At 35.7% G+C, this 26,983-nt stretch overlaps 1 protein-coding gene across 2 annotated transcripts in view; it reads left to right on the top strand.

Annotated features, from left to right (window-relative positions):
• Positions 1-553: 553 nt before the first annotated feature.
• The window catches only part of STAM (signal transducing adaptor molecule), a gene marked incomplete at both ends in the record, with an annotated part of 55,723 nt that continues 29,293 nt past the window's right edge, over positions 554-26,983 (top strand). For both annotated transcript variants that reach the window (XM_084254234.1, XM_084254233.1), the window contains 2 exons: positions 554-593; positions 12,619-12,703. In XM_084254234.1, coding sequence (XP_084110360.1) covers positions 554-593; positions 12,619-12,703 — 125 coding nt within the window. The remainder of the gene's footprint in view (positions 594-12,618; positions 12,704-26,983) is intronic.

The following is a 26,983-nucleotide window of genomic DNA, read 5'->3' as shown; positions in this document are numbered from 1 at the left end:
CTCATTGACTTTTTATTTAGACGACCCCAAACGGAGCTCCCATTCTCCTCTGAAAAGGATACAAAGTTATGACAACTGACTCAGACGCGACCCCTTTCCTTTCTCCCCATCTGATTCACGCCTGGGGTCTCTAGATGGCTTGGGCACGCCTGAAGGACCCCGTCTTCCGGAGACGCCTGTCTAAGGCAAAAGCCAAAAACACAGGCACTACTCTGACTCTCCAGTGTGAACTATCAAAAGCGGGGTCCGGCGGAGGGGGCGTCTTGTTCGGATCTGCTTTGGCGGGGCAGATTCTGTGTAGGTTCTGAGCAGGCAGCGCCGAGGGCGCCCCTGTTCCCGACAGGCACCGCGCGGGGGCCTTTTTCTGCTCCTTCGTTGTTGCCGCCGCCGCTGCCTTGGTTGCTGGGGGTCGGTGAGAGGAGGAGCTGCGGCGGACCCTGTAGGGTCCGAGTCTGTTGCTGTTTTTGCCTGAGGAGTCTTTCTTCCTGCGTCGCACCCTGAATCCCGTGGTGTCGAGGGGGAGTCCCTGCGGACACCTCGGCACGCAGTGGAGATGCCTCTCTTTGCTACTAATCCCTTCGATCAGGATGTGGGTAAGTGCTTTGGCGGCTCTCGGGCCACCCCCCGCTCGTGGCAAGCCCACTCTGCCCCTTCTCCGCGCGCAGCCGGGACCGCCGGGCTCAGACCATCCTCGCCCCTTTCTCTGAGGCCCCTTCTTTCAGAGTTTGGAGGTTGTTGGGGGGCTTGGCGTATCCTCGTTGAGAGATTTGGGACCCAGAGCCTGCGAGATGGGCCTTGAGCTAGTCCTGTGGGTTTGGACAGAACTCCTTAAAGGGGGATGTGCAGGCCTGGGAGGAGCAGCTGGTGTGGCATCTGGTGTTGGGACAGAACTGCGGGCTCAGGGGTACCTCGGCTAGGGTAGACTTGTAAGCCTGGAAGTGTTTCTCTGGACAAAATGCTTACCCTTTGGAACAAGCAGAATGTTTCAGGTTAGAGTCCTTGGAGGATTTAATTTTTTTTTTTATTGTAACTCTAATGGGGATAGTTTCTGGCAAAGAATAGACTGAAAAAATGTTGGGAGAGATGAAAAATGGAATACTTGGCAAAAACTGAAACGGAGTTATGACCCGAACCACTGCCTTGCCTTCCTTCGGCTAAGTCTGCACTTTTTAAGTGTTGACAGGCACCTGGAATCTGAACTGGTTTTGAGTTTGAAATGCTGTTTTTTTTCTGACTCATTGCTTTTATGCACTGACGAAACCAAGTGGACAGGTTAGCTTTTTTGTGTGTATTCACCAGGAAGGTTTCTAAGGGTAATAATTACAGGGGTTTGGGTTCCTAGGAAGATTGGGATGATTTGAATGCACTTAGGAATTGCCCTGACACATTGGAACTACCATGCACAAGTTCTTTAAGACAAAATTTGCTGTGGTAAGGAACTAGGGCAACTTTGTGGAACTGCTTTATGTCCTTGCATGTTTTTATTGTGAAGGGTGGGTGCTGAATTTTGATTTTTTAACTCTTCCTTACAGCACATCATCAAAACTTAGAGTAGGAAAGGGTTCAGTTCTGTATCTCTGTGGCTTCTTAGCTCAGAGTGAAATTATGGGTAAGTTTCTTACACTCTGTTGAGTCCCACTCTCCTATTCCTTTAGAAAAGGAAAAATACATTCTGTTGCAATTAAATAAAATATGTGTAGAAGACCAATTACAGTGCTTTAATGTAGTACCTACTAATGAATATTAAGTGATAGTTTCTTGTTGTTTTCCAATTTAAATGAATATCCTGAAAATAGCAGGGGATGGAACGTTAGAGCTCTCCAATAATACTTAATAATTAATTGTAAAATTGCATTTAATTTAATAAGCACTCAGCATACACTATACAGGACACTGCTTAGAGGCTTAAAAGAGGAGAGTGATGAACAAGACATGGTTACTGCTGTCAAGCAGTTTAATACATTAATTTCTAGGGCAAATACTTCAAATAAGATGACTTCTGAATACCTGGTTATTCAGTTTCTAGCACCTTTGTCTTATTTTTGTGACCATATAGATGACCTAAATAGCCGCTATCCAGTCACATTTAAATCCTATTGACAATTTGTGTAAACATTTCCATTGCATTCAGGTAGATTTGTTAATGTTAAATCCTTTCTCAGTACTTCCACCACTCAGTTTTAAGCACAGACTCCTTGCTCTTATGCTTTTGCTTCTGTTAGTTTTTTTACCTTTCTGCATGTCCTCATGCTTGAAGGTCAGTTCAAAATTGAAACTCATTATAGCCAAATCATTTCCAGATTGCTTCAGCCTAGAGTTTATCAGTAATGATGCTGTTGACTATTTGGACCATATAAATGTCTTTGATCTAGAGTTTAATCCATTTACAATGTAGTGTGTTTAATAGCATCCCTGGCCTGTGTTTACTAGATGTCAGTGGCACATCCTCTCCACTACCCAGCTCCCAGATACAATTTAGAAAGTTTACAGGCATTGCTAAACATCTCCTGGGGGACAAAATAGCACCTTAATTGAGCACCTTTTTTCTATCATACCCTCCACTCTTTTTCCAAACTCCTGTAAGATTTTTTGTTTTTAACTAAATTAGTATTGAAGATAATTATATCCTGTATTATGGTCCTTAATTATTTCATTTGTTGCTACATGATAGTTGCCAATAAATGTTGATTAATGTTTGGTATCTGGATCAATTCTTTCCTTATGAACCAGTTATCAAAATATCATGAAAGATTATCTAAGACCTCTCAGACTCCCAGTAAATAATCCTGGAATAGAGTAGAATAGATTCTCCTGGCAAATTTTTTATTGTATAGGATACAGAGTATATAGTATGTATTCCTTCTCACTCTGTCCATGAGTATGTCTGATTTTAAAGTATTCCCACTAATTTATTTGATATAATTCATCACTTAACATGTATATGCTTTTGTACTTTTTCCAAAATTGTTTTCAGCTTTATGTTTATACTGAAACTGTGAATCAGAAATTGACAAATGATTTGTGCAGTATAACATTTCATTTAAAGAGGCAGAATGTTGGTGCTATTGTAACAGGGTGGTCCCCAGGAAAGGGGGAGGTTCCCTGCCCCACCCAAGGGAGGGTGGAGCTGAGCAGGAAGAGGAGAAACTGAAGAAGAGACTGAGGAAGGAAGCAGGATGGAGCCAGGAGACCTGGAGGAGGCGCATGGAGCCTAGAGACATGTGAAGAAACTGCGCTTGTCTTTTGGTCGTGGACTGGGTGACACAGATGTGGGTGATACCCGTGGGGAGGTGACAATGGCAGCTTTTATCTTGATGTTGATTTTGCTCTTTTCCTTCTGGGCTTGTCTGATTGTTTCTGACCCTTTGCTGTGGGTCCCCACTGGAAGGTGCTTTAGACTCATGGCAGGCTTTGGGGCCTTGCTCTGGGCCATTCCCATTTGGATGGACTTTTACCCACGAGGGGACGGGTAACTTTGGGTGCTTCACTTAGAAACTAGACTCTTTGCCTTTCCTGTATTGTTTCCTAGTTTTATTAAAGTTCCTTCCCATTAAAGTCTCCTATGTTTTGTGTTGATGCGGCGGATGGCAGAACCCATTTAGAATAGGCAGGTTTGCGGGGTTTGGGCTGCCCCTCTCCCTGTCCTATAACAGATTTGGCGCCCAACGTGATTTAGGACAGAGCCATCTGTGGTTAGTCAGCCCCATGGGGAAATTGGGCTTCCCTATGGCACTGGCTACCATAAGCACAAATGTGATTTTTGGTTTCTCCGGTGTAACACTCTTTTCACTTCTATCCATGAAGAAAGGGATTTTCATTTGACTCATTCCCTGCTATATCCCTAGCATATAGACCATTGTCTGATGGAACTAGTAAACATTCAGTAAACATTTATTAAGTGGATGAATCTCATTTTGGATATTCATTTTCTTGTCAAGTTCAGCTTTTGAATTGTAAAGATAACTTATTCCATCAAGCTGTTATTTCAAAGTCCCTAGTGACTTCCATTCTTGCCAAATATTATGGTCAAATCTTACTTCATTTCTTTGTTTTCTTAGCATTCCATTTTAGTATACTTTATTCATTTGGTTTCCAAGATTCCCAAACTTTTTCTAGTTTTCTGCTTAGCTCTTTAAGTCTTTTTGACTTCCCTCTTTTTGTTATTTCCAGATGTTGAACTTAACTGGTGCTAAGTACTAAAGCCTCTTCTTCACCATTGTCTTCTCACAGTATTAAGAGGCAAATTAGTTTGCTCAGCTTGGAGCTACACAGCCTGGTTTGCATTCCCAGGTTAGCTGCTTACCAACTTTGTGATTGGGCTATTTGTTTATATACTTTATACCTCTTTTGTTATCTTTATCATGGGATCCAGAGATAATTTCTTAGTTTCTTTCCCCACCTACTCATTCTCTCATCTTGCTTATATTAATTGATGGCACCATTACTATTGTTGTAGAGTCTCCCCCTAGACACAGACCCGAGTCTAAATCAAATTTAAACAAAGCCTCTATTAGCCGGCTGGCAACTGTCCCTCTTGTAGGGAGCAGCCCCGAGCAAGGGGTGATAAGGGTTTTTAAAACCAAAAACTGCACCTGTGAGTTTACAGTTACCATAGCAAGCGGGTTACAGAAGCCATACTCTGTTGTTGCAAACAGTGGAGTGCTTCACCACATCCCATGTTTCAGGTACAAAGGGTACATACATCTTATTTTTGATGGGAACCTGGCCTCTATTGTTTTGGCCTGGAATTTTCCCACAGCCCTAACTTGTCCTCCTGAGCTAACTCAAGCTTAGGCCTTGGGTGGTCTGCTTCATTTCACATTGCCCCCATTTCACACTATTTCCTATCCAGGAGTCACCATTGATTATCTTTTTCTTTCATACTCTATATCCATTCCTTTTTTTCTTTTCTTTTCTTTTTTCTTTTTCTTTTTTTTTTTTTTGGTGCCACCTTTATTATATCTGCAAGAATTTTTGGCTCTACCTTGAAAATATGTCCAAAATTTCATTATTAATTATCTTTGGCCAGTCATCTTGTCTCTTTCATAGACTATGCCAAGAGACTTCTAGTATGCATCTGATTGCCCCTTACAATTAGTTCTCATCTACAAAGGTCAGTGATCTTTGCAAAACGTTAGATAATGCTACTTACCTGCTACAAACCCTTCGAGCTTCCCATCTCACTTATAGGGCAGAGAAACTATATTAAAGTGACCCACAATCTAACCTCTTGTGTCTGATGTGATGATGATCTCTAGATACTATCACTCTAAGCTTCTTGAATCTAAATACTCTTAGGCTTATTCCTCCCTTTTTATCTGTATTGTGCTGTTTTCTTTGCCTGGGATAGTCTTACCTTAGTTATTTGAATGTCTTGATGTCCATCACATCATATAAGACTGTTCAAATTAGTTTCAGAGTCTTTCCCCTAATTAGCTTTTGTGAGAAATATCTACCTCTGTCCTCTCATTTTGTTGCCCTGTTCCATTTTGCTTTTCTTTATAGTACTCAACTACCTGACATTGATTGGCTGATTGATTGACTCCTGTGTGTGATATAGACTCCCAAAGGATGAGAACTTTTTATTTCTATCCTTAGTATCTTAGGGATAGCACCTGATCTATAAGCTTTTTAAATAAGTTTAAATAAACTTGGTTATTATATTTTTAAGTAAGGTGAGATAGATTTTAAGTTTTATGTGTGTACTTTAAAAAAATGAACTATACATTTTAAAAAAGGCTGCTTGGCTTTCAGTCAGTAAGAATGATGCATCAATTATTCAAATGCACTACCAGATCAAGTAAATGACTTGCTTTCCTTTTCAAAAATGAAGTAAATGTTAGAATGAAAGATACTGTTAAGTATGACTCACTCAATCTTCTTGGTCTTCAGAGGGATGTAGTGTCTCTGTGGCAGGATTATGGGACTCCTCATTTAGAGTAATTTTATTTGGATTTGTTTTACATACTGGGTTTCTTTTAAGGTTTTTCCTTCTTTTTTATAAAAGAGGGCTGAATCATAAAGAATTTAACTGGTCTTTGTCACCATTTTCTGGTGGAAGGAGACTTCAAATTGTCAGAATTTCCTGAATGATAGGAACATCTTTCTATGTGGTAGGCTCTTGAGAACAGTACTTTAGTTTATGCTAATGAGATGATTAAACCTGGAGACTGGCCTCTGGTTATCGTAGGACCGACCTTATGATTAGATGGTTGGTTGGTCTTTGGGTCACATATCAGCCAAGATCTCCAGGGAGGGAGAAGGGGCCTGGAGATTGAGTTCCAGGAAAGCCAATCCTTTAGTCAATCATGCCTTTACAATAAACTCCCAATATCAGTTCTGGAAGCTGGGTTGAGATTCCTGGTTGGTGGTAATACATGGCTATGCCAGGATGGTGGTGTTCCTTAAGGGCACAAAAGCTTTATGTTTATGACCTCCCAGACCCAGCCCTATGCTTTTCTCCATTGGCTGATTCAGGTTTGCATCTTTTATAATAAATCTATAATCATAAGTGCTTCCCTAAGTTCTGTGAGTTGTTACAGTGAATTATTGATATTGAGGGAGTAGTGTGAATTTGTAGGCAGTTCTTCAGAAGTACATGTGGCCTAGGAACTCTTGAACTTATTGCTAGTATCTGAAGTGAGATACTTAGGGATTGCTGTACCTTCAATCCATGAAGTCTATGTTAGCTCTGGTAGCTGTGTCAGAATTACATTGTGAAGGGTTTCTGCAATGTAAAGTAAAATTCAGAAACCATTGAAGTAGATGCTACTAGAGGTCTTTGTGGCCTATGACTTTTAGATTTATATTGTAGTTATATAATTAGATTTAGTGTTTATTGAGCTGAGAACATGGCCATTGAAAAAATTATCCAAAATAGAATTGTTGTGATTTTCTTACAACATAATATGGAAACTTGAAATAATGACAGGTAAGTTTGACTCAGTTATTCTTGGCATACCCACCAACCAGAACAAAATTAAACAGTATTTCAACATTTGCTTTCTTAGTAACTCATGTAGTTTCCAGAGTAATGTTAGTTTCTCATTGTGTTTTCTTCTTTTTCCTTTTCCAAGCCATTTTTATGTATTGACAGTAGATTTGCTTTTTTTCCTGAAAGCTGAGCTCCAATCAGATTATTTCCTAGTTCTTTTTTGGCTCTCTTGAATTAATAAAAACATTTCATCTGGTAATTTAGGTCTAAGAGTGGCTCCAACCTTTCACAAAGTGGTTTGTATTTCAGTCATCCTAGATTCTTCATTGTACATCTCCTGTTTCATAACTTTGCTCTGCTGTATTATTCACTTCAGTGGAAACAAGAGAGTTCATTATTATTTCTTCTATCTTAGTTTCTAGGTATATCAAGAAACCTTTCCTGAGACTCCTTTTCTCTCCTGCTAGGTATTTTCCTTTTTTCTAACTTGCGTCAGGCTTTGTATTTTCTGTGACACTTTTACTATTTTATATCTAGGTCTCTGCTGGTTTCATTTCCTTTTTTAGAGTATAAACTAATTCAGATCAGGATTGGCATAGACTAAACATTTATTCTATTTTGTTGAATATATACCCATATTTTATACTTTCCTGTAAATAAGTCCCCTCTGCAAGATCTCAGGTATTTTGGATAGTTGTATTAATTCTAATAAGCAGTCCATTTGAATGAATAACATGCTTTTGTTATTTCATTTTAGAAGATGGGGGTTGACTAGGACTAGGCATCCTACCTCCTACTGTTTGTATTTATCACCCAGTGCAGCCTTAGTCAGGTTCTCCAATGGTGGTGACAGAAACTGGTAGGTATTGCTGTATCCATGGGCATGTGCTATGGACCAAGTATTGTAAGCCTGCAAAGAATACAGAGAGTTGGTTGCTTTCTCTTTTATGCTCTTAAACTGACTGTGGCCTACCTCCAGTGCTCAGGAGTGGATCAAAATGTGTGTCCTCTGTTGAAATAGGCAATAGGGCATTGAGTGGAGGAGAGGAGCAGAAATTTCATTATCACATCACCAAGACCAACCATTATATCTGAGAATCTTGGTAGGGGTAAGACTTCCTACTCCCCAAACATCTCAGATTTAAAAAACTGAGAATATAAGTGAGGATCTTGGTGGTGTTATTTATTTTTTTAAAACATAACTGTTCTTTGAGTTATGTAGCTCTAGTCAAGACAGCTTATTTTCTATTTCTATATAGTTTTTGTTTCAGAAGATAATAATTTCTTTTCAAAGATTTTCCCCCCGCTAACATTGCCTCTTGTTCTTCTAAGTTTATCTTCTTTTTTCCTATATTTACCTTTATTGTCCATGTTAGATTTTCTCAGATAGTTGATAATCCTTGGTTGTCTGCTCGTAGTTAATACTAGAGATGTAGAAAGCACATTGGAAGCTCTGGTTAAGTGGTTAGACCTTTTTGACTTTAAAGCGTATTATTGGTTGACCTGGTATGACATTTTCTATGGAACCTCTCTCCCTCCTGCCAAAGTACTGTCTTCAGATTTTACTTCTGGGGCTAACATGCAGTAAGCAAGCAGTGTTTTGTAATCTGTTCCCTGGTATGGTATGAATGAGGGTGGGAGTGGAACAGAATAATTTCTGTACAGGCAGATATTTTGTGAGGAGGATCCCATAGTCACTTCAATTTCTAGGATTCACAAGATTGTCATACTCACAGCTCTGATTTATTACAGTGAAAGGACAGTCAGCAAAGTGAAAAGGCACGTGGGTTGAAGTCTGGGGAAACCAGGCTCAAGCTCCCAAGGGTCCTTTGTCAGTGGAGTCACACAGGATATTGTTTAGCAATTCATTGTGACAACATGTGTGAAATGTTGCCAACAAGGGATGTTATTGGGAGGCATACTCTGCTTGGCAAGCACCCAAACTCCAGACTCCCAGAAGGAGAACAGTTGTTCAATATAAGCTGTATTGTTTGGAGGACCAGCTTAGGCATAGTTAACCACTCTCCTTAGTTTGAGAAGGGTGAGAAACTCTCTTGAAATTCAAGTTCTCATACACCAGAGAGTGTTTGTAAGACATTTAAAGGCTACCAGTCAGACTTGCTATCTTAACTGCTTTCTGCACAGCAGGTATCAACACTTATGCAGTTGCTTAATTCCTTTATGATGTATTTAATTGCCAAATCTTTATTTGGTAAGGTACCTGTTCAGGACTTTTGTGCATTTTAAAATTGGGTTGCTGCTTCTATTTGAACTTTAAGAGTTCTTTAGATATTTAGCCTCATATTCCTGTATCAGACTTGTTTTGCAAGTCCTTTTTTTCTGGTTTGTTGCTTATCTTCTCTTTTCTTGACAGTGTCTTTCGGAAAGAAGTTTTTAATTTTAATGAAGTCCAGATTATCATTTATTTCCTTAATGGATCATGTGCTTGGTGTTTTATACCAAGTAATGTCCTCACCTCCTCACCATATCCCAGATCATCTAGATTTTATCCTATGATATCTTTTCTTTTTTACTGGCATTATCCAAAATATGGTTGTATTCTGACATGGAAAAAAGCCAGTGTATCCAAATGAAAGAATCACCTTAAAAAACATTTGTAAGAAACAGCTTCCAAGAACATCCAAGCAACTAAGAAGGAGGAAAAGTGTTTCAATAGCCAATCAGTTTTCTTCAAAATATTACTCAGTAGAATACAACCCAGTATTGGGTTCAGATTGTCCATTGTCCTCTTTTGTATTTTCTGGTATATGTGTCTTTCAAGGAATTTATCCATTTTGTCTAGGTTATCAAATTTGTGGGCATAGAGTTTATAATTTCAATGTGTGGTTTCTCAACCCGGTTGGGCATTTTTCTAACTCTCAGTGGATGCTGACTGATTAACAAATTTAACTCAGTTCTCACACTATCACCAGGTGATAGTGTCAGTTCCCACAGATCAGAAAGTCTAACAAGATTGGCCCAAATCCTACTCTAAACTGCTGTACAGGTGTTAACTTTTACTTCTGTCTGACTAGATATCAATTGGGGGTTCCCATAACTCTTTCAGTGCTACTGAACCTTAGTAATATTCCTTTTGTCATTTTAATGTCCATGAAATATGTAGCGATATTCCCTCTTTCAAATATGATTTTAGTAATTTGTGTCTTCTCTCTTTTTAAAGTTAGCCTAGCTTATCATTTTTATTGATCTTTACAAAGAACCAACTTTTGGTTGTATTGATTTTTCTCTATTTTATGTATTCAGTTTCATTTATTTCCCACCCTAATTCATGTCTGAATTTAATATGCTGTTTTTTTAGTTTTCTAAGGTGGAAATTTGTTACTTATTTTAGATCTTTTCTAATAAATGCATTCATTGTTATAAACTCCTTGCTAAGTATTACTTACAACTGTATCCTACAAAATTTGGTAACTTGTGCTTTCATTTTTGTTCAGAATATTTTAAAATTTCTCTGGAGATTTCTTATTTGACCTATATATTATTTAGAAGTGTGTTTAATCTTCACATACTTTGATTTTCCAGCTATCTTTTTGTTAATAATTACTAATTTAATTCCTTGTAGTTTGTGGACAGACAAATGATTTATAGATTTTTAAATTTGTTATGGTGTACTTTATGACCCAGAATGTGGTCTGCTTTGGTGACTGCAATGTGAGGTTGAGAAGAATGTGTTTACTGTTGTTGAATGAAGTCTACAATTGTTAATTATATACATTTGATTGATGGTATTATTTAGTTCTGCTATGTGGTCTCAGACCCGTGGGGAAATTCTTGTTTTTACTTCTTCAAATATTTGTTCTGTTTCTTTTTTTCCCCTCTGGTATTCTGATTATTCCTGTGTTATAGCAGTTATGCTATAGGTTTACGTTATAGTAGTTACACGTACTATAGTTAAGTATAGTTGTTGTTGGGTTATCTGTTCCAGTTCTCTTTCCACCCCGCCCCACCCCCCCAGTCTATTTCTTTTTGCTTTTAAATTTCAGAAGTGTCTGTTGCTACATTTTCAGCTTAGAAATTGTTTCCTTTATGGTATCCTGTCTACTAAAGATTCCATTAAAAACATTCTTCATTACTACTAATACTTTTCACCTCTAGTATTTATTTATGATTTCTTTTTAGAATTTCCGTCTTTCTCCTTACTTTACCCATCTGTTCATGCATAGAATTCTTAGCATATTAATCATAGCTTTAAAAATTCCTGTTCTGATAATTTCAACAACCCTCACAACCCTGCTATGTCTGAGTTTGGTTCTGATGCTTGCCCTATTGCTTCACTGTTTTTTGCCTTATAGTGTGCCTTCCTTCTTTTATTGTTGGTTATGTACTTGTAAAATAATTTCTCATGAAAGTAGGTCTTGTTCAGATGAGAATGATCTGGCGTATTTCAAAATGTTTATGTTCCCCTATCCTTGCTGGAAAAATGAGGAAACTTTGCTCCACTATTCAAGGTCTGAACCTGGGAGAACTCAGTAGAGTGAAACTCACAAAAGTATGGGAAGCCCTCAATGCTTACGTCCCTCTTGTGTTTTAACTCCTAAGTGTGCACTTCAGCCTCCAGCAATTTGTCATAATGTTAGTTTAAATTTTCATACCCTGGTACTGGCTTCTGGTAGTATTTCTGCTCATGAGTTTCTCTTCTGTTAAATTGTGATTCCTTTTATTCCTCTGTAATATCTCTGATTTGGAAGGGGTAATCACTTCTCAGGGATTTAAGAATTGAATTTTTTTTTTTTTTTTTTTTTTTTTTACTTTGTTCAGTGTTATTTGTTCGGAACAAGAGAATACTCCCAATTGGTGCCTGTGGCTGGAGTCTTTCTGTTTACAAAAGTTTTACTTTACCTTTAGAAAAAAACTTGCTTAGGTGAAGGGATGTACTTGTAGAGTCCTGGAATAAGGGAAGCAAAGTAGATTTAAATTATTCTTCCTCTTAACTTTATGTCTGCTTTCTTATTTGTGTCAGTTCCAACCCTTCCTTCTGTTACCAGTTTTTGAGTTTCCTGAAAATTCAGTGGGTTGAAAAACTTTCTAAAGTGTTTTTTTTTTTTTTTTAAAACTACTGCTATATGATTCATCTTTCTTGGGTGTTCTAAGTAGATTACCATATATCTATATTGCTATATAACTTTTGAGATACTGTCACATTACCACTTTTATTTTCTTTGTCTTTATGTATTTGTCTTTAAAATCATTTTATTGTAATTAATAGGGAACTAAATTAGCTGATTAGGTTCGGTCTACCAGATCTATTTTTATGTTTTTAATTTGTCAAGATTTTACTTAAGTTACACCTTGATTATCTTTTCAGTTCTTCCCTCCTTCCCAAACCAAAATTAATAAAACTAGATGATTAATTACCTGACACATCTTGATACAAAGCTGTTCCTAGTCATATTAGTTCATTGGTAAGTAAAGTATTTCTGATAATGAAAATTTTTTTTTATTTTTGAAAAGAAAATCTCATATAGAAAGGGGTCGACTTGAACAAATAAATGAAATGTTAATGGTAAAAAATTGATTGTAATAGGTAATGCAAGTGCTGTGCTTCCCTTTCAAAGATAAACTTGTTATTGATAATTATATTACAGTTTAGTGACTTGAATGTGATATTTACATGTAAAAAATTTTAAAAATATGTTTCTTCAATTTCTTTTTCTGATATCTAGAGAAAGCAACCAGTGAGATGAATACTGCTGAGGATTGGGGCCTTATTTTGGATATTTGTGATAAAGTTGGTCAATCTCGCACTGGGTAAGTGTTGCAAAGTTTCAGATGATTTTTATTTGTTCTTTTTATTGCCATGAATGAAACATGGATTAAAATATAATATAATTACAATTTTTTTTACAAAGAGAATGTTTTTGTAAAAAAAAATTTGAGGAATCATCTCATTTCGGTTGTTCCTTATAACCAGCTGGATAACATTGTAATGGTAAAAAATGTACAAATTTGAATTATTTATTCATGTCCTTATTGGCTTTCTGAAATCTAGCTTTTTCTACTGATTTTTTCCGACTGTTTTTAAAGTTGTCAGTGATTTCTCAGCTACCATTCTTATGATGGTTATTTCTAACATTTTTCTTTATCACATCTGCAACATTCCACCCAACTGATCAATGACTTGAAAAAAAAGATTAGGGAAATAGAATCTTAATTTTTCGTGTTTTTACTTTTATGAAATGCTAATACTTATGCTAATAACATTGGCTTTGGTAGCCTCATTTGCCCCTTTATGCCACAAAATATTGTCATAAGAACTTTTATGTGAAAAAGTAGGTAGTAGTACCACTTTGTACTTGCTTCATTTGGTGGTAATCTTTACTCTTTGATAGTGCTTTCTTTGGCTTGTCTTTCTATCTTTCTGAATACTGATAGTTTCTTAAACTTTTTGTATTGTTACCACATGTATAGACTTTGATCTCATTCTAAAAATCTGAACTCATTTCCCTTTTGCATTAAACCTGCTTTCTCTCTTTTGTTTGCTGTTTTTGTTAATGACAAAATTGTTCTTTCATTTGCACTTAAAACCTCAGTGTCACCTCTACAGTTACCTCATTACTAAATGCTACCAGTCTCCTTCAGAATCTCTCTCAGAATGTTGTTCACATAAAATCTCCTTAATTAAGTTCTTGACCATGGCTAGATCAGTTCAGGGGCAGTTTGTTTTCAGGCTTTACTGCCCCTTCACTCTAGCCCTTTTTGACTTCTGATGTGCTCTCCTGTCTGATTTCCTAAATTGTGGCCTCCTCCATTCCCTTTGTTGTCTTTGCATTTTAGTGTTCTAAGTTTTGTTATTTATGACACTGTTCATTGCTTAATTTAATTAAAATTTGGGTAGCTACTGTGTGCTGCTTATCTGTTCCTTTTTCTGTTTCATTGGCCCTTCTTTTATTTGAGACATTCATTACCTTGCCTCAGTGAGTGAACTAACCTAGCATTTCTTTCTTTTTCCATTTCTTGTCTGTTCAGTTCTTATACCCGGTTGCCATCTAACAACTGTCTCCATGTTACTGTCCTACCTTTGTATTGGGTTTAATCTCACTTCTTAGGTTTCTGAGTCATTTTCCTTTTTTGTCTCTTGTACATGCCATTCTTTTCAATCCAAGTACTAAGTCATTAGTGCTTTTCTACCAGTTGAATGCTTTTCGCTATTCTGTTCTTTTAGCATGGGATATTTTCTTTTCCCATTCCCTAGTTCTAGTCTCATATCCATAAGATCCAATATAGGATATTATTTCTCCCCCAAAGCCTTTCTTTTTTCCCTTTCACTGACCATGAAAATCATAATCCTCTCAGTCCTCAAAGCTCTCTCTCAAACCATTCTTACCATGCTTATTGGTGTTTTTTCTTGTCTTATAGTAATTTCTATCTATGTAGTAAAGTTAGATTTATAGATGTAAGCATTTATAAATATTTGCTAAACTGAAGAAAGAAGCAAATAGTTTAGTGGTTGAGAGCATGAAATCTGTAGTGAAACTGCCTGGGTTTGAATCCTAGTTCTGGCTTCTGAGTTGTGTCACATTGGGTAACTTACCATCTAGTTTGCTACATAAGAATAAAAATAATATCCTAGGGGATTTGTTGTAAGTATGAGATTAGTGAGTATCTCTGTCGTGTGTGTGTGTGTGTGTGTGTGTATGTAAATACTTATGATACTTACAGTTGTACCTGGCACATGATTAATGGGTGCAACGCTGCTTCTTTTTGATTGAAGTCATATTTTATGACAGTTTGTTGAGGATTGGGTATCGACCTAGCTCTATCCCTGTATGTTTTGGAGATAAAACTTTTATCTAGCATTCCAGTTACAAAATCCTTTCTCTTCATCTACTGGTTTTCTTTTTTATTATTGGTATTCTTCATTTTGTAGTTACTGTTTGTGATAATTTGGTTAGTTGCTTGAAATGAAAAGACAAATTTTCCTTCGTTATGAAAAATGTTCTGTATTTTTCCAGTTAAAAAATAAATTTGCAGGGCCTCCTCCGGTGGCGCGGCGGTTGAGTGCTGGGTTGCGAGGCTGCCTGCAGCCTCTGCAGCCCTGGTTCGATCCCTGGCTGTCGGGAGAGGGTCCCACATGGCGCGCAGACCTCTCCTGCTGCCCTCTGCTCCCCTCAGCAGTGTACTTCATCACTCTGCCTGTTCTACTCTCCGCTCTGGCTCTGGAGAGTTCTTTCACCCTCCCGTGCCTCTGACAGTGCCCAGTGCTTGTATGGATGGATGAATAAATCCTCAAAAAAAAAAACAAACAAATAAACAAACAAACAAACAAATAAATAAATACATTTGCAGCCCATCTGAAACTCTGGTATATACTAAAAGATTTAGAAATCAATTTATGTTTCTTCATACTTGTTACTCATTTCCTTGCTGTTGTGATGAAGACTTTTTCAGATGCATTTTCTTTGCAGCTTTCAAATATACAAAGTATTGTAGCTGTGCCTATTGTGTGCTGTACGTTACATCCCCATAACTTATTTACCTTTCAACTGAAGTGTATACCTTTTTTAAGAAGATTTATTTATTTATACATAAAAGTACTGGGGTATAAGCCAGAGGTGCAGGGTGTGAGAAGATTCAGCAGAGACAGAGTGGGGAACAGAACAGGCAGACTGACAGAAATACACTGTCGAGGGGAGCAGTGGGTGAGAGAGGAAAGGTCTGCCTCACCATGTGGGTCACCAACCTGCCTGGCCGGGGATTGAACTTGTGCTGCAGAGGCTGTGGATAGAGTGCTGTGCTTAACCCCTTGTGCCACCAGGGAAGCCTGAAGTTTGTACCTTTTGACCACCTTCACCTGTACACCTCTTCATATATCCACTCTGGTAATCCCCAGTCTATTTTCTGTTACTTTGCATTAAAGTTTTTTTTTCTATTTCATCTATCAGTGAGATCATAGAGTATTTGTTTTTTGTTTGTTCTGACTTATTTTACCTAACATAATGCCTTTAAGGTCTCTCCATGTTGTCCTCATGTATTTAAAATATACTAATTTTTTTTTTTTATTTAGTATCAATAGGTTCAGGTGTGTGCTCATTTTTTATTTCTGAATTTATTTTAGATAACATACTTGGAGTGTATTCTTTAATATTTCACTTATTGTCATTTTGACTGACATTGCACTGTATCTATGAATTATTAAAGTGTTTAGCTTTTTTAATTTAAATAATGAGTTGGGGCCTCCCTGGTGGCGCAAAGGGTTAAGTCTCAGCACTATGAAGCTACCCACAGTACTGCCAGGGAGCTAACCCACATGGCGCAGCAGACCTCTCCTGTCTCACCTGCTGCTCCCCTTAACAGTGCATTTCAGTGCCCATTCTGTTCCCTGCTATGTCTCTGTTGAATCCTCTCACCCCCCAAACCTTTGGCCTGTACCCGGGTTCTTGTATGCATAAATAAATCTTTAAAAATAAATAAATAAATGATGAGTCTGTTGTCCTTTTAGTCCATATTTTTCATTTCCTCTTCTTTTTCCATTCCACTTATTTTTTCAGCAGTTACTGATCTCTAGTTCCTTTACATTTTTATTAATTTCCAAGTATTCACTTGTTCATGTAAATGGGATATATCTCTTCCTTGCTCTTGTTGATAAGGATATGCTTGAAAGGGATTTATTAATAATTGAGATATCATTCTAACATTAAAATGCCAAACGCTCAACATTTGCATGTATATGATTTCTCTTTAAGAATAATATTTTACATACATACCATTTGTGTTTTTACTTTCTTGCAATACTGTGATAATCTCTCAGTGAGAAATAGCAAGTATCAGGGCACATTATTTCATAGGGCATTAGGTACTATAGCCTTTATAGATCCCTTTCTTCATTAAAAAATAATAAAAATATTTTTGACTGCATTTTATAAAAACAAATATATCATTATACACTAAAACATTTTCTTTACCCCCTAAGCTCATTTTTAATCTTCTTATTCTAAAAGAAATTAAAACATTTTTGTAGGCTCTGAGTCTTATTGTTAATGTAAGTATTACAGAATTGAGTTGTATATTCTCAAGATCAATTTAGTGATAGAAAATCATTAACATTCTTGTCTGGTAGCAGTATGCTATAGGATATATATGGTGGGAGTTCCTAAAAATAGATGTGATTTATTACTCATATTTATATTGTAGTAAAATTATACGTGGCAAATTTTATCATTTTAACCTTTTTAAGGCTTGATTCATTACATTCACATTGTTGTAGCATCATTACTACTGTTTTTCTGTAGTTTTTCATCATCTTCAACTGGACTTTACTCATTAAAAGCCCCCCCAACTCTTGATAACTACTTACAGATTTGTTAAATCTTTGAAATAATTTTATGATTAGTGCATATGTAAAACTTAAGGATGTCGGTTATTATCTAGGAATCTGGCTAGGTATGTTTAAAATGTGATTTATTGATGGTAGCATAAGAATATTAAAATAATACTGTAGGTTTTTCAGTGAAGTGTTTTAGATTGATACCTGGTGCTTTTCAGAAGACTGGCACATGTAATCGATTTGAGCGGGGGAAATGTGACATGAGTTTTTCTAAGACATTTAGATAGGGTATGTTGAAATAGAGGGAAATTATGGATTGGCATTCCAGATGCAGTTGTACAATTGTTTGTATACAAGGCGACATTCTAAATTTTTAAAAAGTAGTGTAAAAAAAATAGTAGTGACATTTAGTATTAATCTGAAATTTTATAAAATTTAGAGATCTATTTAAGAGGGCAGATTTATGGATAGTTGAAAAGCATTTCTCTTCCAGTATAATTTGGATTTTTTATAATCTAAATAATTAGTAAACAATATAATGTAAAGTTATTTAGTGCATCAATAAGATTATTTATATTAATTTAAGTCTTTCCTAAGAAATAATTTTTTAAAATCTTTTTGACCCTTTCCCATCTTCCTTAATTTATTTTTTGTTAAGTATCATCTGTTCTAGAGTTGTGGTATTTTGGAAATATACTCAAGTTTTAAAGGAGAGGGAAAAAAGCCATTATTGTGAAATTTCATTTAGTCAGTAGTGTGATCCAGAAAGATAGCTCCCAAGGGTATTTTGAAAAATCCTCCTTAATTCTTCCTCTTTAAAAAAAATCTTATTGTTCTCTTCTTTAGACCACACATAAATACGTGTTTATTTATATTTCTTAATTTAAATAAATATTCCTATAGAAAATGTATACTTTATCTTAAAAAAAGATATGTATTCACATGGCTCAAAAACTAAGACCATTAAAAAAGATCAGCACTGACAAGACTAAGTCCTATCCATATTTCCCTCCCTATGCACTCTGTGTAGCCACTTTTGTCTTCATATAGGCATGTTGTATAAAACTGCCCAACATTTCTGATTATTTAATTAACATGTCTTGTCAGCCTTAAAAGTGTATTTCTTTTAATATTTGTTAATATTGCAGTGATTGTCAAATTGACAATGTAGAAATCATTTTCTACTTTAACATCAGTTTTAATTAGTTGTGTAAAGAATATTTAACACACTAATAATAATTTAGTTAAAATTATGTAATAACTTCAAGTAATTACATCAATCTTAGGAAACCTACTAGATAGAAGATATAATTCCTGTTTACTCTAGACTGGTTTTTTTGGAAGCCTGAAATGTTTGAATTTGCTAGATTTAAAATGTTAAAACATATTCAGAAATTTTTTTCTGCATTCTTAAGATATTCACATGATTCTTAGTGTGCAGTTCTAGTGAGTGAGTAAGTACTGAGAGATGTCTAACCAGTGAAATCATATGATGAAATGGAAGTCTGTTTAGAATAAAGAGAACTTTCAGAAAGACTGTAGCAGTTTGTTAAACATCACTGCACATAATAAATAGTTTTTCTCTATTTTTTATTTGTTTTTCTCATGTGAAAAAAAGAAGGGTATGTGTAAATTAAATAGCATGTTGAAATTGAGTTCTGTAATTGATGTTCAGGTTAATTTCTGCTATTTTATACCTGAGCTATCTTGCTTAGCTTTAGTGTAAGATAAAGTTGACTGTAGGCAGAAAGCATCACTTTATCTAATGAATATGTGTAGTTAGTAAATCTGATTTATTCAAACAGAATTATAGAAATAAAATGATGGCCACTACTGATATTTTGTGAAAAATATAAATCTTTGAGAAAGAATTTGTTAAAAATAGTTTTCATGGACTGTATCATCTTGCTCTGGACCTGCTCTGTGACTATTTCTAACCTTTAACCAGGGGTTTATAGAATATTTCCTGTTTTGTTTTTTTTTTAATGGGATAGGTAATCTCTGACCAGATGTCTTTGAGGTAAAGGGGTCAGCCTCAGGAAAACAGATCCCTTCAGTATATATTTTGTTGTAATCATATCGTAAAGTTGTAGGCCTTAATTTCCAAAGTCTTGTAAGTGTTCTTTTAAGAATACTAGTTAACATTTAAATTGACTGCATATTATTTGCTATGTCTTGTTTAAGTGCCCCAGAAGCAAATTTTTTAATTATCACAGCAGCTCTTAGGTACTGTGGCTTTGCCCAGTTAATGCATGAGAATCTGATGCATATTGTTTCCTTAATATAATTTAAATTAGGGAAAGTGTTTCAGTAGGAACAAATTCAAAGGATTTTTGTACAACGTGATCTTAATTTCCATGTTTTTTCATTTTAACAGTACACAATTGTTGGTTTCATTCTCTTTGAGTCAGTTATTTTTTTCGTTTATTTGAGAAAAACTTAGAAATTTTTCTGGATGAATATCATGTTTTGGGTATGCACTGGAGAATAAAATAAGCACAACCTTTATGATCAGCAGTATTTTTAGTCTAATAATGGAAGATAGAAATAAACAGATAAACTGATAATGGGCTAAGAAGATAGTGAGCAAATGAAAAGGGAGAACTACATCGATTTTTCTGGGAAGGATGGATGTGAGGAGATAACATTGACCTTATGATTTTAAAGTTGAAAAGAAGCAGAGAACCAAAAGCAAAGCAGCCTGCCTGAGTGGATACCATCTATATGAATGCTGCATGGCCCGAGCATATGTGAGTTTCTCTAAATAAGCAGAGTTGGGTATTAAGCACAGAGTTGGGAGTGAATGGGTTAGAAAAATGGAAGGTGATAGTTGGAATGCTTGAAGTTGAGATTATAGACATTTTTTCAGTTATTGGTTAATGAAAAGATTTAGGATGTGACCACGAGAATTAATGAGGTAGAGTAGAAGTTGAAAAGCCAAGATGGCACCAACGTTTGTGTTGTTATTAACATCTCTGAGAATTAATGCGGTATTAGATTTGGGGGGACTAGCATTGAGCCTGTTAAAATCACTGAGAGTTGAGGGCCATTGTGTTTCTTTTTAAATGTACTGCAGCAAGAAGATTGTCTCACATGCCCTATTGGGATATTTTAGGAAAAAAGGATGGATAATGATTTGGAAGTAGCAAAGGGAGCAAAGAGGACACTTTACCTCATGTGTACAAGAACCATGGGAAGACAAAATGCTACCTTTATGCTGGCTACAGGAGAAATAAGTTTAGTTGGGAGAGCCATGCTCTTGAAGAAGCAAAGGACCCAGAATAAGGGCTTTTGTTGATAAACGACTATGAAATACAGATACAAAGGGAGGTTTCAGAAGTTAGGTAGTTATGGATCTATAGAGATATTAATGATGGGAGGGAAAATCTGGAGCTTCTTGTAGAGACTGGTATAAACAAGAGTAGCACGCGTATGTTTAATTTCTCATTCAAAGAGTAGAGAAGGTTGGTTGCCCAAGAGTCCTCTTTACCTTGGGTGCCTGGGAAGGAGTGGGTGGGGCTCCCTTTTAACCCTTGCTTTAAGGGGTAGAGGTAGGGTGGGATAGTCTTACATCTAGTCAAAGACTTGCTCTTGCTATTGCTGAAGTAAACATCTTTTTAGGAGTTCTGTTTAAGAGCTGTTGTGTCTCCTTTGCTGTAAACTGTCTGTACATATCCTCTTCTGATTTCCAGGAGTCCTTAGTATATTAGGGACAGATACTGTCTGTAATATGAGTGGCATTTATATTTTTTCCATTATTCTTGTAACTTTGCTTTTGCTTAATTTGGAATTTTTTTGATTTTTATATACTTCAATTTATCAAGCTTTTCTGTAGTCTAGAATTTTAAGTGATAAATATACCAGATTTTCCTTCTTCAAGGTTTTAGTGGGACTATGTCCTATTTTCTTTGTATTCTGACTATTTTATAATTAATAGAATATTTTAATATAATTTTAGATTTATAGAAAAATTAAGCAGCTAGTACAAAGACTTACATATAACCACCCTGTCTATATAATTTTCTCTATTATTAACCTCTTGCATTAATGTAACAGATGTTATAAATAATGAACCAATATTAATACATATTATTACTTAAAATCTGTAGTTTACATTAAGGCCCACTCTGTGTCATACGGTTTTAACAATTCCTTAATGACAAGTATCTATCATCACAGTATCACAGAATAAAAATGTCCTGTGCCCTATGTAGTCATCCTTCTTCCTCTTTCTGAACCTCTGACACCATTAACTAATATTTTTACTGTTTCTACAATTCTGCCTTTTTCAAAATGTCATATGATTAGGATCTATACTATCTTTCCTTTTCAACCTGGCTTTTTTTAACTTACCAAATGCTTTTAAGCTTCATGCTGAATAGCTTGACTATTATTGCTGAATAATAATAGTCCATTACATGGATGTATTCCAGTTTGTTTATTCTTTCACATATTGGAAGACATCTTGATTACTTCTAGTGTTTGGTGATTGTGAATAAAATTGCTACAAAATATATTCACATACAGTTTTTCTTCTTGTATGGACATAGGTTTTCAACTCAGTTGGGTAATTACCTAGGAACATGTTTGCTGGATCATATGGTAAGACTGTTTAGTTTTGCACGCAACCACCAAATTGTCTTCCAAAGTCTGTACCTTTAGTTGTTTTTTTTTTTTTTACATTTAATTCTTTGATATATTTGGAATTTATCCTTTTATGTGGTGTGAGCTATGACTCTTAACTTTATTTTATTCTGTTTGACTACAAACATATTCAAACATCATTAACTAAATAGTCCATCTTCTTTCTGATTCAAAATAACACCTTTATAGATTACATTTTCATATATATTTGGATCTACTGTTTCTCTAATGAAAGTTGTATTGGAACACAACCATATCCATTTACTTACATATACTCTATGGCTGCTTTCTTAACACAACAGCAGAATTGAGTAGTTTGCATAAAGACCATCTGGCTCACAAAGGCTAAAATATTTACTATCTATCCATTTCCACATAAATTAGCCAGCCCCCTGATTTAGAACATAGACTCTTGAGCCAGTTGTTTGCCAGCTGCTTATCCTAGGAGTTACTTAGCTCCCCTGCATATAGTGCAGGTTCATTGCCTGTAAGATGGAAATAACACAGTGCCTGCCTCATAGCGGGCTTATGAAGGTTTAGTGTTGTTATTCGTAAAGTACTAAGAGGACTGTGCTAGCCCGTAGTTAGGCATGTATGAGAGATTGTTCAGGCTGAGCTCTGCTCAAGGTGGGGGTAGCTGGTACTCAAAACAATTGTATGAGATGGGAATCATATCTACATCAGGGCGTCTTATCAACTTTTTCTGTAAAGGGCCTGATAGTAAACTTTTTAGGCATTGAGGATCAGGAGACAAATCAATACTATGCTGACAAAGTTTTTATTCACAAAATTCAAAATATGACAATAGTGAATTTTTTTTATAATATGGATCTGTCAATGAGAAGAATGGAATTTTTGTTTTTTAAATGGGAGGGAGGTGATATTTCACGTTGGAAGGGTTAAAAGTTACTGTTACCTGTCATAAAGAAACCTGTTATACTGCCCAGATTGCTGGCTGGATCCATCAGTATACCCGATATGTCAACCTAGCTACTACCACAAAGAAAAAGCCACCACAAAGCTTTAGTACTATTAAGTCATTGAACTGCTGTGTTCTAAGACAAGTCAGGGCATTCAGCTTCTATTTCTTTTTCTTTTTTTAATTTATAACACTGAGCATCCAACAGGCCCCTAATTATATGTCAGTTTATCTATGTTTTCTCATAATTTTTTTTCTTTTCCACAGTGCTTATAAGCTATTTATTCCTCTCTTAGAAAATGTGTGATATTTCTCTACTCATTCTCAATTGATGATCTTATCCACTACTGTAGTTAAATTAATTGAAATCAACTTCTTAGCTCAGTTTATCAATACTGTCTGTCTGTTCTGCTTGTGTGTCCCATTGTCTGTTTCACCACTATGGCTATATTCATTTTTTTCTCCTGATAACAGAAGCATTTCTCATTTCTCTTATGTAGAGCCCACAATATCTTTTTGCACTCTGGAAATATCTTCTATTAGCAATTGTACCTTTTATATTTATATATATACACATAACTCATTCTAAATCCATAATCTATCTTTCTGAAATGCATATAGGTATGTGCACACACACACACTTACACACTTCCCTTTAAGTAGTATGCTTCCTTGACTCTTTCTCCTTCCACCTCTACCTCTTATCCATAGAAGCCTTACTTTCTCAATGTCTGTTGTTTTTTATAAGTATTTTACTATGTTGAGAAATCTGTTATGTAAATGTCCAGTATTTGTCTTTGTCACTCTGACTTACTTTACTACACATAAGTCCCTTGAACTCCTTCCATTTAGCTGGAAATGACAGCATTTTGTCTTTCCTTATGGCAGAATAGTGCTCCATAGTGAGGTTATATTACATCTTCTTAAATCCAGTCCTGTGTCAGCAGGAACTTAGGTTGTTTCCATGTCCTAGCTATCGTAAATAATGTGGCAATAAAGGTTGTGGAGCATATTTTTTGAATTGGTGGTTTCATGTTCTTTGGGTAGATGGTTAAGATTGAGAATATTGGGTCTTACGTAGTATTTCACTTTTTGTTTTATTAAGGTAAATACAGATTGCTTTACTTAATAACTACACAGGTTTACAATCCCATCAGAAGTGTAATAGCGTTGCTTTTTCTCTGCATGATCTCTATTACTTGTTGGATCCCTTTTTATTTTTTACTTATTTTTTTTTTGGATCCCTTTTTAATGTGTGCCATTCTCACAGGTGTGAGTTGGCATCTCATTGTGTTTTTAACCACAGTTGGGAGTGATGATGAACATTTTTCCATGTATCTGTTGGCCTTCTTGATATCCTTGTGGGTGAATTGTCTGTTCAGATCTGCTGCCCATTTACTAGTTGTTTTGTTTTTCTGTTGGTGAATTCTGTGAGTTTTTTATGTATCTTGGATATTAATCCCTTATTAGTTATGTAATATGTGCACTTTTCTCTGATTTCAGTAGAATATCTTTGATATGTTTTTTCACTGTGAAAACTTCATATTTGAAGAAATCCCAGTTGTTTCTTCTTGCTTTTATTTTTCCTGCCATAGTGGTCGAGTCTCCAAAGCCACCTTTATTATTGATGTCATGGAACAATATCACCAGCATTGTCCTCTACATATTATTTACTGTTGCAGGTTTTATATCTAGATCTTTAATCTCTTTGGAATTTATTTTTGTGCATGGAGTTAGAGGGTCATCCAACTTTATTATTTTACACGTGTCCTTTCAGCTGTTCAAGCCTCAGTTATTATAGAGGCTCTCCTTTCCCCATTGTATGATTATGACTACTTTATTATAAATTAAGTAGTATTATGTACATAGATTTATTTCTGAACTTTCAGTTCTGTTCCATTGATCCTTATGTCTTTTGTAATGCCAATTCTATATTGTTTTTGTACTGTTCTTTGTAGTACAATTTTAAGTCAAGTTGCATAATATATTCATTTCCATTTTTCTCAAGATTGCTTTTGCTATATGAGCCTTTTATGGTTCTATGTAAATGTCATTTTTGTACAATTTCTTTAAAGAATATTGTTGGTATTTTGATAGGGGTTCCATTGAACTTATATATTGCTTTACGTAAGATTGTCATTTTGATCTTCCCCATTCATGAGAATGGAATGTCTTTCCATCTTCTTAAGTCACTAATTCCTTTAATAATGTCTTACAGTTCTCCTTATATAGGTCTTTCACTTCTTTGGTTAAGTTAATTCTGAGGTATTTGATTCTTTTTTTTTTTTAAGATTTATTTATTCATTCATTCATTCATTCATTCATTTATTTATACAAGCACTGGGTACAGTCAGAAGCGCGGGAGGGTGAGAGAATTCACCAGAGCCAGAACAGAGAGCAGAGCAGGCAGAAGAACCGAAGCACGCTGCTGAGGGGAGCAGCGGGTGGCAGGAGAGGTCTGCACACCATGCAGGACCCTCCTCCAGTGGCCGGCGAGCAGCTGGGGATTGAACCCAAGCTGCAGAGGCTGCGGGCAGCTTCGCAACCCATGCGCCACCGGGGAGGCCCGGTATTTGATTCTTTTTGAATGAATTGTGAATGGAATTAATTTATCCTCATTTGCTGTTTGTATATAAAAGTATTATGGATTTTGAAATGTTGGTTTTGTAACCTGCTGCTTTGTTGTATTCATGTTGTTTCTGAAGTTTCTAGAAACTTTTTGGTGGAGTCTTTAGGATTTTCTATATATGGCATGTCTATGAATAGTGATAGTTTCATTTATAGCGTTTGGAATCGCTTTATGATTTATGATTGCATCCCTGGGGTAAAAATCCCAAATGATCATGATGTATAATCCTTGTGACAAAGTGTTGGATTTAATTTGCTAGTATAGGTGATTTTCACATCAGTATTCATTCAGGGGTATTGGTCTATAAGTTTCTTGTGTTATCTTTATCTGGTTTTGATATTAGGTACTGTAGGGATAGTAAAATGTGTTTGAAAACCAATTCTTGGATCTTTAGAAATAATTTGAGTAGGATGGGCATAAGTTCTTTTTTAAAGGTTTGATAGAATACATTTGTGAAATCATCTGTTCTTCGGCTTTTGTCTTAGGGAAGATTTTTTTACTGCTGTTTCAGTTCCTGGGTGTGTGATTGATTTATCCAACTCTTGTTTCTTTCTGGTTCGGTGTTGCTAAACTGTATGATCTAGAAATTTGTCCATTTCTTCGAGATTATCAAATGTATTGTTGTATGATTGATTGTTCAAAGTAATCTCTTATGACCCTTTGCATTTCTACATCATCTGTGGTAATTTCTCCTTTTTTCTTTTCAATTGTTTGTTGGTATTTTTGCTCCTTTTTGTTAGCCTCACTAGAACTTTATCTATTTTTATCCTGTTGAACAACCAGCTCTTAGTTTCACTGATCTTTTGTATAGTCCTTTTGATCTTTGTTTCTTTATTTCTGTTTGTTGAATACGTCCATCCTTCTATTTTTGGGTCTCGTTTGTTCTTTTGCAAGTTGCTTTAAATGTAGTATTCACTTGTGTATCTGGGATTTTTTTCTGCTTCTCAATGAGGGCCTGTATTGCAGTTGTCATTTGTCATTCCTTTTAAGACCACTTTGCTGCAGTCCCTAAATTCTGATAGCTTCTATCTTCATTTTTATTAGTTTCAAGGTATTTTTTAATTTCTCTTTTAATTTCCCCTTTTATCCAGTAGGTATTAAAATATGTATTGTTTTGCCCCTATATTTATGTTTTTTTTTTTTCCCTGCTTTGTTTTTGTTTTTCTAATACTGATTTCCAGCTATATTGCATTAAGGTCAGAAAGAGTACTTGATACGATTTCAATTTTTGTAGTCTTATTGTTGACTTGTGTCCCAACATAGCATCTATTCTTTAAAAAGTTCCACATACACTTGAAAAAAATGTGTGTGTGGCATTTTTTGGGTGGAGCTTTCCATGGATGTCTGTGTTGATAAATTCTTTTAGTTTTTGCTTTTCAGTAATGCTCCTTATGCTTTCATTTGTCTTGAATGTTAACCTTCAGGATAGAGGAGTCTGGGCTTGAAATTTTCATCTTTGAGAACTTTAATTTCTTGCTATTCTCTTCTTGTCTATATGGTTTCTTCTGAACAGTTATGGACAGTCTGATTGGTATTCCTTTATAGTGTACTCTTTTTCTCTCCATGGCTTTA

Source organism: Talpa europaea (assembly GCF_964194135.1).
Source record: "Talpa europaea genome assembly, chromosome: 14".
Taxonomy (NCBI): domain Eukaryota; kingdom Metazoa; phylum Chordata; class Mammalia; order Eulipotyphla; family Talpidae; genus Talpa; species Talpa europaea.
The sequence above is the reverse complement of the archived record's forward strand: the minus strand, read 5'-3'. Positions and strand labels throughout refer to the sequence as shown.